Consider the following 16,304-nt stretch of genomic DNA (forward strand, 5'->3'; position numbering starts at 1 on the left):
TGACTCATATATTTGAAATATTGTCCCCTGGGGCTCCAACCACAGAGCAGTCCCACTTCCTTGCCACCCACACTTCTTTCCCAGTTTTTCTTCACACAAAGCAAAAGCAGGCACAGGACTGCAATTGTCAAGAGTTTGGTGGGAAACTCTAAAATATAAAGATTGTTAACTTGAGTCGTGGGACCAACATTAACCTTTTTCCCCCCTCAAATAATGCCTAGAGAAAAGCCGAATAGTTCTGTCAGAAATACAGGAAATCAGCTCATAAGTCCACCCATTTCTAAGCTCTAAAATATTCATCATCATGCTTGGCTTAATTTATTTTGTTTTTAAATTTAAGCCTCAAGCTGCCCCAGGTCAAAGGTAGCACATTGCTTCGGTGACAGCTCCACAGGCTTCCCTAACTGATCTCCTGAAGGCATGTACTACATTAACGTTGCCCTTATGATACCACATTCCTCATAGTAAGCCCTAAAATTAAAATCTCTGAAATCCTAGGCATTTGGCAGCTGAGTTGATATGATATAGCCCCCCTAAAAAACAGTCTAATAAAAAATGCTGCATAACTTAATAGGATGCAGGGTCACATTATGTAGCCCGCGGTCCATCTGTTGCTGCCCTGTGACAAATACAAACCATCTGGGTTTAGCTTCATTTTAAGCAGTGGGAAATAAGTATCTTACAAACGATTTGCAGTGCAAAAGATAAATAAAATGCAACAGGCAGGGTGAGAATTTCTAGTTAGCACTCCATTTTATTACTAATAGGTTCACATCCAGTTCTTTGTCCCAGTTTCTAAACTGGAATTCAGCGTGGTATGGAGAAGAATGATGCAACCATTTGTCTATGCCCCAAAAACTGGAAAGATATTCATCTAAAAAGTTGGAGTTGTCATTCCTTGCAATGATTGCAAGATTTCCCATCCTCCCCCCCACCCCAGGGTGAGCAAGTGGAAATCCTAGTACTAAATAAAATAGCATGTGAGGCTAAAAGTCAATACCATGCTTTAAATTCCTTCTTTTGCCTTGCAAAAGGCCGTTGTTGAGGAATTTGGTCAGTTTGCTGCTGAGATTCTTAAAGCGGGGCATTTAGAGCTCAAATCCTTTGATCTAAATATGCTGCGGTTTGTACCAGCACAGCACATCTCTGTGGCTTAACAAGTCATAGGTAGGGCTCGTTCAGCCGATGTCACTCGCAGTGAAGAACCCCCAGCTGCCTGTGGAGTAAAGAGCCCCTTTTAATGTAAGGGGTGAAGAAGTTTGGCCTGTGCACAGTGTGTCTCATATCACATTGTAGGTAAAGGCTTCACTCCGTTTTTTCATCTCTTGATGTATAACTCTCCTCTGGCAAGCAATTTTACCATTACCGTTTATAAATGGCTGGCTCTATACAGAACAAAAATCCCTGTCTGGATGTTGTTACCTTTGTGACAGCGAAGGCTTTAACCATAGACTAAGAAAAGGCAGTTTATTATACTTTCATTTTCCCTCATTTAGAGAATGGGATTTGCCCCCAGCTGCGTCAACATTTACGTGTTTTATTTTTCTTCTGTCTGTCAGAGATGCCTTAACGAAAATGAAAGATGTGTACATCAAGAATCCACAGATGGGAGATGCAGCGAGCGTGGACCACAGATTAGCAGAACTTGGACAGAACATTGAAAAGTTACGAATAGAAGTTCAGAAATTTGAGGTATGGGAAGTACAGAAGAGCAAATGTACTTTTGTGATGCTGATCTCAACAACTATGCCCTGCTTCAGTACAAAGTAGTTCAGCATTTGCTTAATTGTAAGTGGGTGCTTCGGTGCTTTTGCAGGTAGAGGTATATTGAAGCATTTTCTTACTATGTATGGGTAAGTGCTGTTTAAGCACTTGTATTAATTGAGATCTTTGAGCCTGTTTGTGTAACATAGATATGCACCAGCCCTTGTGATTGTCAGCCAACAACCCTGCTGTTTAATTTGCCACAGAAAGCAAATTATGCTAAGTAGAGGATGAGGAAAAAATACAGTGTTCTCTGAACTGCCCAGAAGAATTTGGATGCTTATTTAAGGAATAACATCACATTACAGCTGTCTGTGGAAAATATGATGAATGTTAATGAAAAGTACCATTTAAAGTCTATCAGCAAGATAGAAGCCGTCAGATGAAGTGTGTTTTAAGGAACAGTCTGCCATTAACAGGAAGCTTCTTGGAGATGCAAAATCTCAGGAGCGTAAGAAGTATTTGAAATGACTGAAGCCATTAGAAGTGTCTACCATTATAATTACTCTAGAAGGATTATAGAGTTGAGGAAAGACTTCACTAAGTTGCGCTATGGACATAAATGGATATGGCCAATTAATTTTAGATGCTTCGTACAATTGCTTGCTTTATTATCCATTGCTTGCTTCTCCTTTTGAAAATGACCAGCTCTTTCTGTGCCCCAGCTTTAGGCCTCTTGCACTCAGCAGTCACTGAGATTGCCGTGTTTCTGATGTTATTGAGACTACTATAAACTGCCACAGATCTTTTTTTACTTTATTGTGACTAGAGCAGCAACATCACAACAGCTGTCATTAACTGCTGCTCTTAAGTCACAGTGCTTTCAGCACCCTGCGCTGAAAAAGAACTAAGTTTTCAGCAAGTGTGTGGGTTTTTTGCAAGACTGGTGTTTTTAATATGCACTTAGAATACAAATTGTATACCCTCTAACAACTGCAATTCAAAGGCAAATTTAAATGTTTACACTGTTTTTAGTTTCGCAGTCTGAATGTCAAATATAACACAGCAAAATAAAGCAACGTGTATCCCCTTGCAAGTCGAAACATCAGAGGCATGGAACGTGCTTTCCCTTTGCAGGGCTGGCTGGCTGAGGTGGAGGGCAGGTTGCCCATGCGGACTGAACAGGCCCGACGACAGAGTGGACTGTATGAAGCCCAGAACACTTCAGCAGTAAACAGCTGCGCACAGGACCGGGAGAGGTACAGTATCTGTATAGAGCTGTCCTGTTTAGACTGACAACCTGCTTTCCTTAGCTTGTTAATGAAATGTTTTCTGTAAGGGAAACTGTAGCTCTGCAGCATTCAGAAGCTGATTCCATGACCAGACTAAAGGCAAGCAGTCCATGAACTTAATTTAGCATACTAATTTTAGCGTGTAGAAGGTACCAAGCTTAAGAGCTGCTTTTCTGCATATGATGAAATGTATAATAGCCCCCTGCACTCACTACTCTGAAGGTGAGAGAGGTGCTTTTTGCAGGTCTTAATGGGGAAAAATGAGCTGTCTCTCCCATCGCGTTGTGATAGCGGCTCCTGATAACAGCCCATTCTGAACATGCTTTGGAATTGCTGAGCTGCTCCAGCTGCAGTGGCTCACCTGGCCTTGAGTGTCTGGTAACCAAGTCATTCCCTTTGCTCCTGAGGCTGGTTGCTATAGTTGCTGTGTATTTTCCTCTCTTGAGCAGCCCGGATGGCAGTTACACAGAAGAGCAAAGTCAGGAGACTGAGATGAAAGTACCTGCAACAGATTTTGATGATGAATTTGACGATGAAGAACCACTACCCACTATAGGAACATGTAAAGCTCTATATACATTTGAAGGTATCATTCAACCTTTACTCTTACTTCATTTGTTGTTCTGCTTAGTTCATATCACAAGTACAACTAGGAAACGCTCGTTTAACCCCTGCAGTGCTTAAATAGACAAAGGGCAAGAGGCTTTGTTGCTATTCCGTGTTGTAGAGGGGCACTAAGTGATTTGTCCCACCTTATATGGGGACTCTGAGCAACAAGAGAATCATGAAAGAGAGAATATAACTGGTTTCCGTTTTATGCATTTCATTCCCTCCATGTGATTCATCCCATATTTACTGAAGGTCCCCCTGAGAATTTTTTCACTGGGATTGCTTGCTGGGGACAAGCTTCAGATCATGTCATCATCCAAGCACTTTATGAGCTGCTGTTACCAATGGAAAAATCTCTTATGTTCTGTGTTTAAGAGTTCCACTGTGAGGAGGAGCGTTTATGTGCAGATTATGTAATTTAGGGGTATGGTACTCAGCTGAAGATGAGTGAATAAATTTTTTATTAATGCTTTATGTGGTAACTTGTAATTTTATCTTGCCTATGGCAAATAACCACTCTAGCCTTTAATCACTGCTTCCTAACAAAATAGTTGTAAAAGCAGGCAATTGGTTACAAGGAATAGTTTGTGAGGAGAGGCTCAAGTTCATGATATGCGAGTGCCACCTTTCTCCTGATGGCATTGGTATTTCTTATGGCAGCTCTGATGTCACGATCGCGTTTTTCTGGCTCTTTGAGCACACGTTGTCTCCAGAGTCATGTGTCCTTGTTCATGCTGCTAGTAATATACCGAAAGTTGTGCCAGCACATTGTCAGTGTGCTGTGAGCATCTACCTCTGCACCTGTTTCCCCTTTGAACCCCCCTAAACTGCATGTTACTGTGTCTTTCAGGTCAGAATGAAGGAACAATTTCTGTAGCAGAAGGAGAAATGCTCTATGTAATAGAGGAAGACAAAGGTGATGGGTGGACACGAATCCGAAGGAATGAAGATGAGGAGGGTTATGTCCCTACGTCATATGTTGAAGTCTATTTGGACAAAAATGCCAAAGGTGCTATGACTTATATTTAATACTACTATTACTACTTTATTTGCTTTCAGAGAAATCCAGCCCTGTAACTGCTCTATGTTGCAGATAGAGCCTTTTAAAGGATTGCACAATGCCACAAAGTGCATTATTTTGTACACGGACTAATATGACTTGCTGTACTGCAAAACATGCTTTTTATTGGTCAGAGAAGAAAGGATAGTGTAAAATTAGAGGGGAAATGCAGCCTTTCCTAGAGAGTGCTTGTTCAACAGTAACTGCCGTTGCACATCCATCTTAGTGCAAGAAACACAAGGCCATTTTGAACAGTTACAGGCTCTCTCTATATGTCTGAGTGATATCTTATAGCTACATCTCAGCCATATTCACAACTGTTTGTCCCAAACTGATTCAGTGGAAAGTTATATATGAAATATTTAGACTGCTGTTTTGTGTCACAGTGTGGTAGCTTTTCAGAGCCTAATGTACTCCGTGGACTTTTTGAATTGAAACCTGGTCTTCATTTGGTTTGTTAGTGTGTTTGATAGGGGAAAAAGAGATCTTGCCAAAACCTGTCTACACAGCACTCTGTGATCCTTGATAAATCAGTGAAACAATGACGTTAAGGAAGATTCCGTATTCTTTCCCTCCTTGACACATTTCAAAAAATGGTCTTTGGGATGTATTTGCCATTTCAGTTTAAATACACTTATTTCAGATGAACCACAAGTAATGGTTTCATCTTCTGCTCACGTACAATCAGTGGAGACATTCTGAGCCTATGCTCACATATCTTCTGTTTCTCTTTGCTGCTTTTAACACCTCACAAATAAGGTGTGTTGTGTGAGCAAGCAGTGCACATAGGGGAATCCTGGTTAGAATATGTGCTAGCATCATGAGCACCTGGTAACGTGATACACTGAGAAATCAAAAGATTTTAGTCCTCTTTCAAATCAGGAAGTGTTTGAAGTTTGCTGTTAAATAGTGTATGGGTTTTTCAGTCATTTAATCCTTCAGGTGGTTGTTGTCTTTCATAGATCCTAAAAATTCTTAGTGTGAAACAAGCTGCCTCATCCAATTTAAAAGAAAGCTGAAGCATTCTCATTGGGGATTATGGACAATAGGAAGAGAGCAGTGAGTAGGCTTTCTCTGTGGACAACATCATAACATGATCAGCTGTTTCTGGATTCAGTATTAAACAGTGCAGTGCCATGTCTGTGGCAGATGAAAGCCTGGGGTCTTGTTTTATTTTGCATAATCCAGTAGTCTTATATTTGTGTTGGCAAAAAGAGGGTCAGCTGAGATGCAAAAGAGTGCAAAAAGCTCACCCCCACCTCTGTCTGCTTTTATTAATCTTGGAAAGAGGGATGTGGGTTGTACATTTTGCTTGCTTCATTCTCAGAACAAGGCAGAAAGCACAGAATGAGAGATCGCACTGATCATCTCTGGGTTCTCTTCTATGGAGATTAAATGCACTGCATGTGGCAGTAGTTGCAAGCAACATTATTGTTCTGCTGCAAAAATTGTTGGTCAGCACTGGGGCTGCTTGAAACAGCTACGCTCGTGTGCCATCTAAATCTACCTTAGGTAACAAGTGTGGCTTTCTTGGCCTCAGATACGCAGCACGGTACACAGCAGTGGAACGTTATCGCAAATCACCTGTTTGAGCAAAACAGCAGCTTGGATGGGAAATGAAGCAAAGCGTATCCCTGGGTGGGGTGAGAACTCCTGACACGGTGCTGTTAACTGGAACTAGCAAAACTTTGTCTTTAACTCATCCTACTGGAGAGAAGCATCACAGCACCAGCCAGCAAATCATATTAGTACATTAATGGTATTAGGTAAATTATAGGATTATGCTCAATGACTGTAAACATGCAGGCTGTGCTGATACAGTTGCAGCCATTTCTGTACCAACTCTGGGGGATTTTTTCAATCCTTTTAAGTTTTTCTATTAATTTTGCTGGACTTTGGCAACAAAACCAAATGCGTGTGTGAGTATCTAATGTAAAGGGGCTTTAATATTTAGGTGTTTGGGGTTTTTTTTGTTTGTTTGTTTTTTACTTCTTTCTAAGAAGAAAATCTAAAAGAGGATTTCCCATAAGATGTCACAGTAGCAGTGTAAAGATTTGGGGAAAATGCTGCTGTGTTTAAAAGACAAATCTTGTTGCAAGTTGCAGATTTCTCATTTGATTTTAATATATCAGAGGAAGTGTTTCTATTTAGCCTTGAATATTTAAAATTGAAACAGTGGCTTTCTTGAAAATGAAACTAAGTGCTAAAGCATTTACAAACTTTGATAGTTCTTTCCTATTTTTGGAAAGAAGCTTGGCAGCTGGTTATCTCTAAATGTTAGCTGAGATGAAATGCAAGGGCATCCACACCAACACTGAGTAAATTCATGACTCCTCTAGCCAGCACAATCAATATTGGCTCAGGCCTGCTCATGTGGCTCATTGTGCCTGTGTCACGAGCCTGACGTAGCTTTGCTCGAGAAATGTGACACTTGAATGCTTTGTGAAAGCCCCCCTGGGACCTGGTGTGCTTTTCCAATCAGCTCAGCCTGTGTTGTCAGGGGTTCAGTGCTGCTGTACCTGAGATGGTTGGCAAAGGTAAGTCGTGTGCCGCAGTCACCCTTCTGATTGTAGCCTGCAGACCTAGCTTGGCTCATGTGAATGTTCCTGCGAATGCTTGTGTAAGGGCTGTTTGCGAAGTTTTCAGGGATACCTCTGGTGAGAGGGTTTTAGCAAACCCTATCGCAGAAAGAACAGTAGTGTCTATCCTGTTTTGCCTTTTTTTTTTTTTTCTAGATATGTACAAATCACTTCAGAAAATATCTGAGTAGGTTTGCATAGGCCTGTTCACCTTTTATTCCACTGGTTTGCTGCTACGATTGTTTTAAGAGATCTGTTGCAGAAGGTTTTCTTTAGAAGATGAATGCACATGTCGTATCTCCATCAGTGAAAGACTCTGTTAGGTGCAGTTCACTCAGCTGATGCATGTATAGGTTCTCGTCTTAAGTTTAAATGTGCATCACTACCAATGAAAATCCTGGCCCAGTTGTATGAATTTAGTTACAAACAGCATTCTTGTCCTTCCTAATAAAAATGAGAGGCAACACAGTGGGTTCATTCTCTTTGTGACACATGCAAGAAACAACCATAAATGCTAGAAATGTATAGACTAAGAACTGGATCTCTTGGGTACAAACTCTCATGTTTTTGGGCTTATGCCAACCTATAACTGCTAGAGGATGAGGAACAAAATTTCCGTGTGCACACATTGCCATAGCTTGTTGCAGGGCTTTTCTGCACCACTGCCCTACTCCCGTCCTCTTGGTATCTGGTGCTCAACTAATCCTGGAACTAGTTGGACCTTCAGTTTGCTCAAGTCTGACCGTGCTGTGTTATTAGATATGGTACCTCATAATCTTCTTGGGAACAAAACTCTCTTTCACTAAGTGAAATTGTGAAATAAAGCTTGATACGCAAAAGAACTTGCATAGAATAACCATCTTTATATAAACTCCCTGTTTCGCCCCAAAAAAATGCCGTGTTTGCTTCCACTAGAGGGACCGGCTGTTTGGGTGACATGGCACGAATAGAGACTGTTTTGTGAAGTTCTGTTTCCCGAAACAAATGTTGGAGCCGTGGGCTGCTTAGCGTTTCAGCTCCTTCGCCGCTGTGGGTCTGCTCCTCTCCACCCCGTGCAATTATATAAATAAATCCGTGTAGATAGCTCAGAGTCTCAGCGTTGCAGCTCTGCTCTTTGTTTGCTGTAACCATTATGCAGGGCCTTGACTTAAATAAGTTAACCATGCTGACGCACTTTTTATCTAGGATATATCTGATTATTTAATGCTTGCCAAATGATTTAGGAGATGGTAATTATAAACTGGACTGTGGCTTTTTTAAATCCCTTTTGTTAAATACTTGTCCTTGTTTCTCCTAGTTTAAAAAAAATGTATATAACATAACTTAAAAACTAAAGTTACTTGAATTTCAATTGTTTTTATTCTTTTTTTATATATATAAATGGTTTTATTGGCTGTTCTTCTACTTAATCATTTTGATAACTGCTCAGTCCCTCTTATGTTGATAAGCTTTTTTGGTTACTCAACTGTCTGCATCTGGTTGGACTTGTATAGAAACTTCTGTTTTGTGTTAGTTTGTTAAATCTGGCCAATGTGGTTGTTCATTTTCTTTTTTTTTCTTTTTTTTCTTTTTTCTTTCTTTTTTTTTAATCATCATCTGTCAGGTCTCTCCTTATAGCTTGCTGTACCATGGTGTCATCTTCTAATAAACATTTTATTTTCTCATTCCTGTGAGGTTTTTTTTAATGGGTATTCATTTAAGTTTACTGATGCAAAGCAAGTGTCCTAGAGCTTCTTTTCACCTGGTTCCCCCACAGAGAACCTCTCTAAGTATAAATGCAGTTCCTTTCCAGGAAAATTATTTTGCTGTGGCTCCATGAAAACGTTTTTTCTGTTACCTTTTGGGGGATTTTTTTTCTTTTGTTCTTGTTATAGAAGTGGGTGCAAAGGAGATCAGAAGGTTCCACTGCCCTCCTAAACGTGAGGGGGGGAGTTTGGACTCATATCTGATACTCCCTTTGATACAGCAGTCGTTTTGGCCAAATCAAACTGCTGGATCCTAGCTTCATTTGGCCACAGAGAACACTTACCCTGGATCAAAAATCTGTGGCTACACAAATGTGACGTTACTGTAGGTTTAGAGGCTAAGACTGCTTTCACTTACCTGTTCATTTCAGAACTTTCCTTAAGAAGGAAGGGTCTTCGCAGCCTCTTGTGTAGTGGGCAGCTACTGTGGATCCATCTGCAGAATTTCTTGTGTGTTAGCTGCTTGTTATTCTTCACTATCATTCGTGCTCTTCGGCGCAGTCACTTGAACAGATACACTACTCCTCCTTTGCAGGTTGAAAAGAAAAAAGCCATTTTTCTTCTCTGCTGTTGCAGTGGGAAAGTGCTGGCAGGGTCCTGCTCCTAGGTTTGCATCCTCCTTGTGGGAGGGCAGTGCTCCCAGTGATGCTCTTCTCCCATGCTGGAGGGAAGGGCTGAGGAAGAATGATTAACTGTTTTGAGTGCTGGCAATTTAAGCCTGAGTTTAGGAGCTTTTCTTAACTCTTGGTAACCTGATAGATGCTTGGGTGCTGTATTTCCCTTTAACCTCCTGCAGGCAATGCTTACTCTTAAGGGATCCCTTTTTCCCAAGTCTCTTTCTAATCCAGTCTCTTTCTTTTTGTCTTTCTTATGTTTTAGATTCCTAAAGGTGTTTGTGCTGGTGCAAGAACCTCGGGGCGAGCTTGTCACAGAAGGAGAAACAAAATGGTCTGTTTACCCTGCAGGCAGTTAAAACATACCTATGGAAAACCAGACTCAGTCTTGTCTGGAGTTCCCACTTGAAAAATTCAGATCTAAATTCCATCCCAATATCATTCAGATGCTTGCTCTTTTTTATGGCATGCTACTTGTGGCTCAGATTAACGTGTCAGCCTTCCCCACTCTTCTGCTGGCTTGGTATGGCCTTTCTGTAAAACATAACCAACACTTTCCCCAGCCAGTTCCTCCCAACACAGTCAAAGAACTGCTGGCTGCCCTTTGATGCAAAGGGTAACCAGAGAGTCCCAGGCATGTACTGGTCTATCTTCTATCCTCCCTTGTCCCTCAGTCCATCTGAATGCATGCACTGGTCCATCAGCTTTTCATGTGGTGCCTTTAGTGCTAATCTTGTGGGTAGTCTCATCAGATAGGTGGGGAAGGAGGTGCATACACGTGAAAAGCCACCCTTGGGAGAAGTGTTACAGCAGCTGGACTGGGCTCTGAATTTGCGGATGTTAAATTTTATGCACATGCTTTCCCCAAAAGGTCGCTAATACTTGTCAGCCTTTATTTTTTTTAATTTAGGCTGATGCTTGTTCTGAGTATTAAATACCCATGACCTTGCTGTTTCTTGCAAGTCTTCAAGTTCATGTATGTATGCTTGCTTTCCTGCTTGCGCTCTCTGCCCCTGCTTCTCTCTCTCTCTCTTTCTCTCTCTCTGTCTCTCTCTTTCTTCGTCCCTCCCTTCCTCTTTCTCTCACACACACACAGACACACACACAGGCACACAGAGACACTGGCATTTTGGTTTGAAGCCCCATCTTGCTCGTCACAAAGACCTCCGTTTTGCTCTTGTTTCAGTCTGCATGCTCGCCCTGTTGCCTTGCCTGTGCCCACCTTCCTGAGGGCCACGTTATTTGGTGGCTCATTGTTGATAATCTCTTTGCAGATTTTTTTTTTGTTGGTTTGTTTTTTAGCATTTCAGACCTGCCTTCTCCTTTTGCATGACCTCTTGTGCGTTCTTATCAGTTAATGTTTGAATAACAGAATTTTTTTAGAAAAAGGAAAAAGAAAAAAGAACCTGCACTCTCTTTCATTCTCCCACCTTGCCTTGGACTGGACCTCAACCCAGCAGCCAGACAGGAATTGCGACTTACTCATCAGCCATCCTGTTCTCACATGATTTTATTTGAAGCAGAAGTAGCATGATAAGTGATGCTGCACCTTATGTCATGCAGTGGAGAGAAAGCTGTAATACCTCCAAATATCACATGATCTGGACTTAAACTGCCTAAAAAGGGGTTGATTTGTTTTTCTAAGCTTCCATGCTGTAAATGTATTGTTTTCCCCTTAGTCTTTGCCATTACTATTACAGTAATCCTGTACCTGTTTGAGGCCTGTAAGAGTCAGTTGTCACTGATAGTTCCTGGGGGCCTAACTTATTCATAGATCAACAAATCTTTTGGGGAAATCCACTTATCTTAGGAGACTTCAGCATCTTTTGTAATATCCCCAGAATTAGAAAAAAATTAATACAAAGCCACTATGGCCAGTCACCCTAAAATGAAGCCTCTCAGGTTTAGTTTGCAGACAGATGTGTGTGTTACTTTGCTGCCTGCTGTGTTTTTAGGCAGGGTCAGCATGTAAAAATGTGTCCAAGAATCATATACTTTTCATGTCGGGGATTGCTTAGGTCTTCCTCACTCAGGATGAAGTTACTTTGGATTTAAGTTACATGTTGTGTTCATAACTTTGTCCCTTTCTCTCCCTTCATAATACCAATCTTTATTTTTGATAACAAGGGCCCTCATTCCTGCTGTTACAACTGTAGCTGTTATATTATGGTGCTTAATATCTGCAAGCATCAGTCGGCAAAAGGGTTTTTTTTTAATCTAACCGAAATGGCTCAGGAGCCTGCATTGTCGAGCAGATGATGCCAACACCGAGGCTGTTCAGCTGCGGTGTTACCGGAGTCGGAAGGATCATAATCAGCTGAATTACCATCCTTATCATTGCTGCTACTGTGTTCACTTAACTGTTTAGATCCATGAGCCTCTGATAGCAGCATGTGATTGTGATCTACATGGTTGGCACTTGTAGCTTTGCACAACAATTTGTGACGTACCTGTGCAAAGGCTTTGTTGCACTGCAAAGCAGCATGTCTCTATCAGGGGATCTAAATGGTTAAGCAGTTAACAGGTGTGCAAAAATATCTTTTGAATATTTTTAGCTGCAGTATTTTTATTCTCTTGTGTCTGATGCACTGTTGAATCAGCAGCTGGAATAGTTCATTTTCACCTATTATTGTGCCATCTATGTAAAAATTAGATAAAAGTTTGCTTTTATATATTTAATCTAGGTGGACAGTATATTATTGTCAGCCTCTGTGGAACATTTGAACAATTGCAATGTCTGTGTTGCTAAATAGCGCTTTAGAAAGAGCATTAGCTTTAGCCGACTGATTTTCTTCAAAAGAGTTTTATTAAAAGACCATGTATGGAGTTTTTATAAACTTGGTAACTAGTTCCCAAAAGCCTGGATCTTAAAACTTATTACAAGAAAAATTAGCAACAGTCATATATTGTGGCCTATACATCTTTATTCTGCTGCCTTTATTCAGGGTAAAGAATGGGTAATTTTTGTAGAATTTACCTTTTACAAAATCTAAAGGACTAAATATGTGACTGGTTTATAAAAACTCTGCTTGAATTTACTAATCTCACCCAGAAGTGTGGACTGTACATTCTACAAAATGAAATCTCATCCCCTGCAAAAGTCTCTAATGCCCTTTCTTAACATCTGTAAATAGAGAAGAAACATATTTACTGATACTGAAAGTTGTGTTTAATGCTGAGTATTTTTCAGAAGTTCATTTAGTTTGATGCATATTGTTCTTTGTTTTTGTTTTCCTGCCTGAAGTGTCAAAAGACCTAAAAGAAGCCAAATTCTATTTTAACATGACGACGTCGAGCACTTTTTTATTTGTATATGTGTGTGTATGTGTGTTTGAGCACTGAACTTTAGATTTTGGTGGCATCTCAGTGTTGTGATTTCATTGCCAATGTACAAGGTTCTGGTGTTGCCCATTCATTTCTGGAGACAGAATTCAACCAAATAAAGTGCTTCCATTTGAAAGCGAATATTGACCTTGTAACAATGAAAGGAAAGTCATCCACATATTTAAATAAACATTTAATTCCAGAAATATAACTTCACTGGACCCTTTTGATCATCCAGAGAAGAAGAAAAGCGGTTTTGTTGTTTATTTCCCAGTCAAAAAAGGCTTGTGCCTCTTTGCTGGGGCTGCTTCTCTGATTTGTTGAGGTAATATATCCATTGCTCTCCAGCGACCTTTTTGCCTTACCACAAATATTTCCAGCTGGGAATTTAGCTGTGGCTTATTGTTTTAGCCAGATACAAAATTTATAGCCTGAAACTCCCCTCGGCTTCTCTCATATTCCTCAGCATTCTCCTTGAACTATGGAATGGATTTTGGTTTCACGTCCAGCTGTAAAATTCTCAGTAAATAAGCAGAAACAGCCAATTCCAGTGCTGTGCTTGTGTATAGCTGCTGTTTTGTGAAGAATGATGAAAAATTCTTACTCGTAGTATTTTTTTTTTTTTTTTTAATTTCATACCTGATTTTTCTGGCACTTGGGGTATTCATTTGGGTCTGCACTAGGAAGGATAGTGCCCTGAGTAATTATGTCCCACATATCTAGTTCCCAACAGGGCACTTTGAGATATTGCAATTTTACCAAACTTTTACCTTTCCAGCTGGCACTGAACACGGAACGAAGTGTTTTCTGGAAGCTTTATCAGAAACAATGTAGTCATTTGAGAAGAAAGAAAAATGCATTGTTCTGGTTGTAGTTGTTGGGTACTTGGGAAAGACAGGTGGTTCTTGGGTTGTTGGGGTTTTTTTTTGTTGTTTTTTTTTTTAACTTCCCCACTTTAGTAGGAGGCCACAGGAACTGGAAGTTTGGGGGAAGCAATTCCTCTTAAGACAGAGCTGTACCTTGTAATACCCATAGTGGGTGTGTTGGTTTAATCAGAAGGGGCTCAGCAGATTTTTTGATACTAGTTGTTTATGCATTAAATGCGTTGTGCCCCTAGCAAGTAATGCGTTCATGCATGTGTATGCATACATGTGCGCACACATGAATGAACTACAGTAGTATTTCCCTTCTCTGAATAATCTGCAAGTCTGGATAAGATTATTTGCAATTCAGTTTTAATATGCAGGGGGTGGGGAATAGTGGATGGAAGGGCTCCAAAGAAATGTTTTGCCGGGCTGCAGGTGCTAGGGGTACTGTGCACATAGTGTGCTGGAGCTGGCTGTCTTGAGCTGTGATTTATTTTCCTTTAGAGGAAGGGGAAAAAAACCCAACAGATTGCATTCTGAATGTCTGATGCTTGTCGCAGCCCCAGAGAGGGGAATCTGAAATGAGTACTGAGGTGCTGCCCTGCTCCCCGAGCCTGTGCACATGCTTTTGAGCATTTGCACGCACGTATCCCCCTTCTCAGTCCAGGTTTGGGGGAAGGTGGATAATCAGAAGGGAGAGGAATGTGTCTTCCTACCAAGCACCTTGATGGTGCAAAATGAACAAGATGGAAGGAAACAGCTAAACGCAGCAGTCAGTGGGTTTCCACTGAGGGGACCGCGGCAGGACAGGGGTATTGAGACAGCTCCTACCTGCCTGTATCTTACCGGCTGTAGGAGGTGTGGTGGGGGAAGGAGCCAGACAGCGTTTGTGGATAGGGCTGTGCGCACGCTTAAGGCACGTGGTTCAGGGCTCATGCAACTTGTGAACTTCCTTTGGCAACCTTAATTTTGCTTTGGTGTTTTTGTCCAGCATTAACAACACAAAATAACTGTGGCTGTGGCTGGACAAAATTTTCTTTCCTCTTTTTGGAAGAAAGAAACAGCTTCCGCCAAAGAGGAAGAGATCCTCAACTGACAGATGGAGGGTTCCCTTAAAAGCTCCCTCAAATGCTGTGTCAGGAAAGCCGTTGCTGTATAAAACAGCATGTGATGGAAGTACAGAGAAACTGGGCAGGTAGCTCAAGGACAACACAACTTCCCTACTCCATGGAGAGCAACACATCCTACTACCTCTGCTTGGATGCAGGGCTATAGCAGTGTGCTGGGTTTGTGGATGGTGCTGTCTGCTGCTGTATTGCACTGTGCTGCTCTGCTGATACACAGGCCTTGCTATTTAGCTCTATATTGACCTAAAATTGCTTCTCTGTCCTTAAGAGCATTAATCTAAAAATTTCTTCTTCCTCTCTCTAGCTGAGACAAAAAGTCTGACTAGCTTCTGGACAGCTTCTCCGTCACCTGTTAGTCCAGTACATTGGAAATAGCCTCATCTAGGAGCCAAGAGGATTTGCAGTTGTGCAGCTCATAGTAGGTGGTACTGAGTAATATCTGACTGTCAAATATGGACTAATGAGGCTTCATCTGAAGCAGCTATATAGAGATTTTTTCTAACGTCAGATTCCCATTTATTTTAATAGAACTTTAGTTGTTCTTTGCCAGCACTAATTATCATCCCTGTCAATTCAGGGCAAATCAGTATTGTTTATGAAACAGTCTGCCAGAAAGAATGCTCAAGAGTACAGAGAAAACAAGGCTGAGACATATGTGCTTCATGTCTTTGCATTTTTTGGAAACAATGAACAGCAGGGGGTGTCCGTCTGGCTCTAACTTTGATTTATCTTAAACAGTATTAGCATTGCTAGCTTTAAATAGAAACAGAGGAATGAAATTAGTGACTGAAGGCTGGAAGCTGAAGCCAAGCTGAGCAATAACTAGGAAGAAAATAAAATGAGCTTTAAATACATGTCACTGAACATGTCACAGTATACAGAATGCTATTTATTTTGGTCATTCAAAAGGAGGGTGGAGAGGTGCCACTGGCAGCTGTGGGCTGCAGAGTAAGGCTGTGGCTGCATGACCATGGAGGGTCAGCTGTGGGGTAGATTTATAATATGTTGGCCTCCATCCCTGAAGGAAGAGCTATCTAGCTCCATCTTCCATGGGTTGAGACATGATGCGTATGCATTGTAAGGTAAGAGTACTTGTCATTCTGTGTATCACAGCTTCAGCTGTATCAAACTGATGTGTTCATGAGACCATAGTCTAGGTCTTGAGAATATTCAGCAGAAAAGCAGGACCTCCTGTAAACTGAATTTATGTATCTGTAAACTTCCCAATACTCACAGAAGACTGTGGGGGAGGGAGAGCAACTAATACAAATAGAGTGAGGTTTGCTCAATCAGTTCAATGCATGAACAATTCTCTCATCTCCCCATTTTTGCAATCAGCAAGGGACCTGATAAAATAAGGAAAAAACAAAGTGTTTATGCAAAA

At 41.1% G+C, this 16,304-nt stretch overlaps 1 protein-coding gene across 14 annotated transcripts in view; it reads left to right on the forward strand.

Annotated features, from left to right (window-relative positions):
- Positions 1-15,757, forward strand: part of FNBP1 (formin binding protein 1) — a 108,782-nt gene extending 93,025 nt beyond the window's left edge. For 5 of the 14 annotated variants that reach the window (XM_067309270.1, XM_067309265.1, XM_067309268.1 and 2 more), the window contains 5 exons: positions 1,560-1,692; positions 2,842-2,963; positions 3,443-3,582; positions 4,456-4,614; positions 15,225-15,757. In XM_067309270.1, coding sequence (XP_067165371.1) covers positions 1,560-1,692; positions 2,842-2,963; positions 3,443-3,582; positions 4,456-4,614; positions 15,225-15,295 — 625 coding nt within the window. In that variant the 3' untranslated portion in view covers positions 15,296-15,757. Of the gene's footprint in view, positions 1-1,559; positions 1,693-2,841; positions 2,964-3,442; positions 3,583-4,455; positions 8,909-9,868; positions 13,069-15,224 lie in introns of those variants that run through there. The other 9 variants (XM_067309267.1, XM_067309269.1, XM_067309272.1 and 6 more) reach the window with 5 other exon arrangements.
- The last annotated feature ends 547 nt before the right edge of the window (positions 15,758-16,304 follow it).

Source organism: Apteryx mantelli, chromosome 21 (genome assembly GCF_036417845.1).
Source record: "Apteryx mantelli isolate bAptMan1 chromosome 21, bAptMan1.hap1, whole genome shotgun sequence".
In the NCBI taxonomy this organism is placed as follows: Eukaryota; Metazoa; Chordata; class Aves; order Apterygiformes; family Apterygidae; genus Apteryx; species Apteryx mantelli.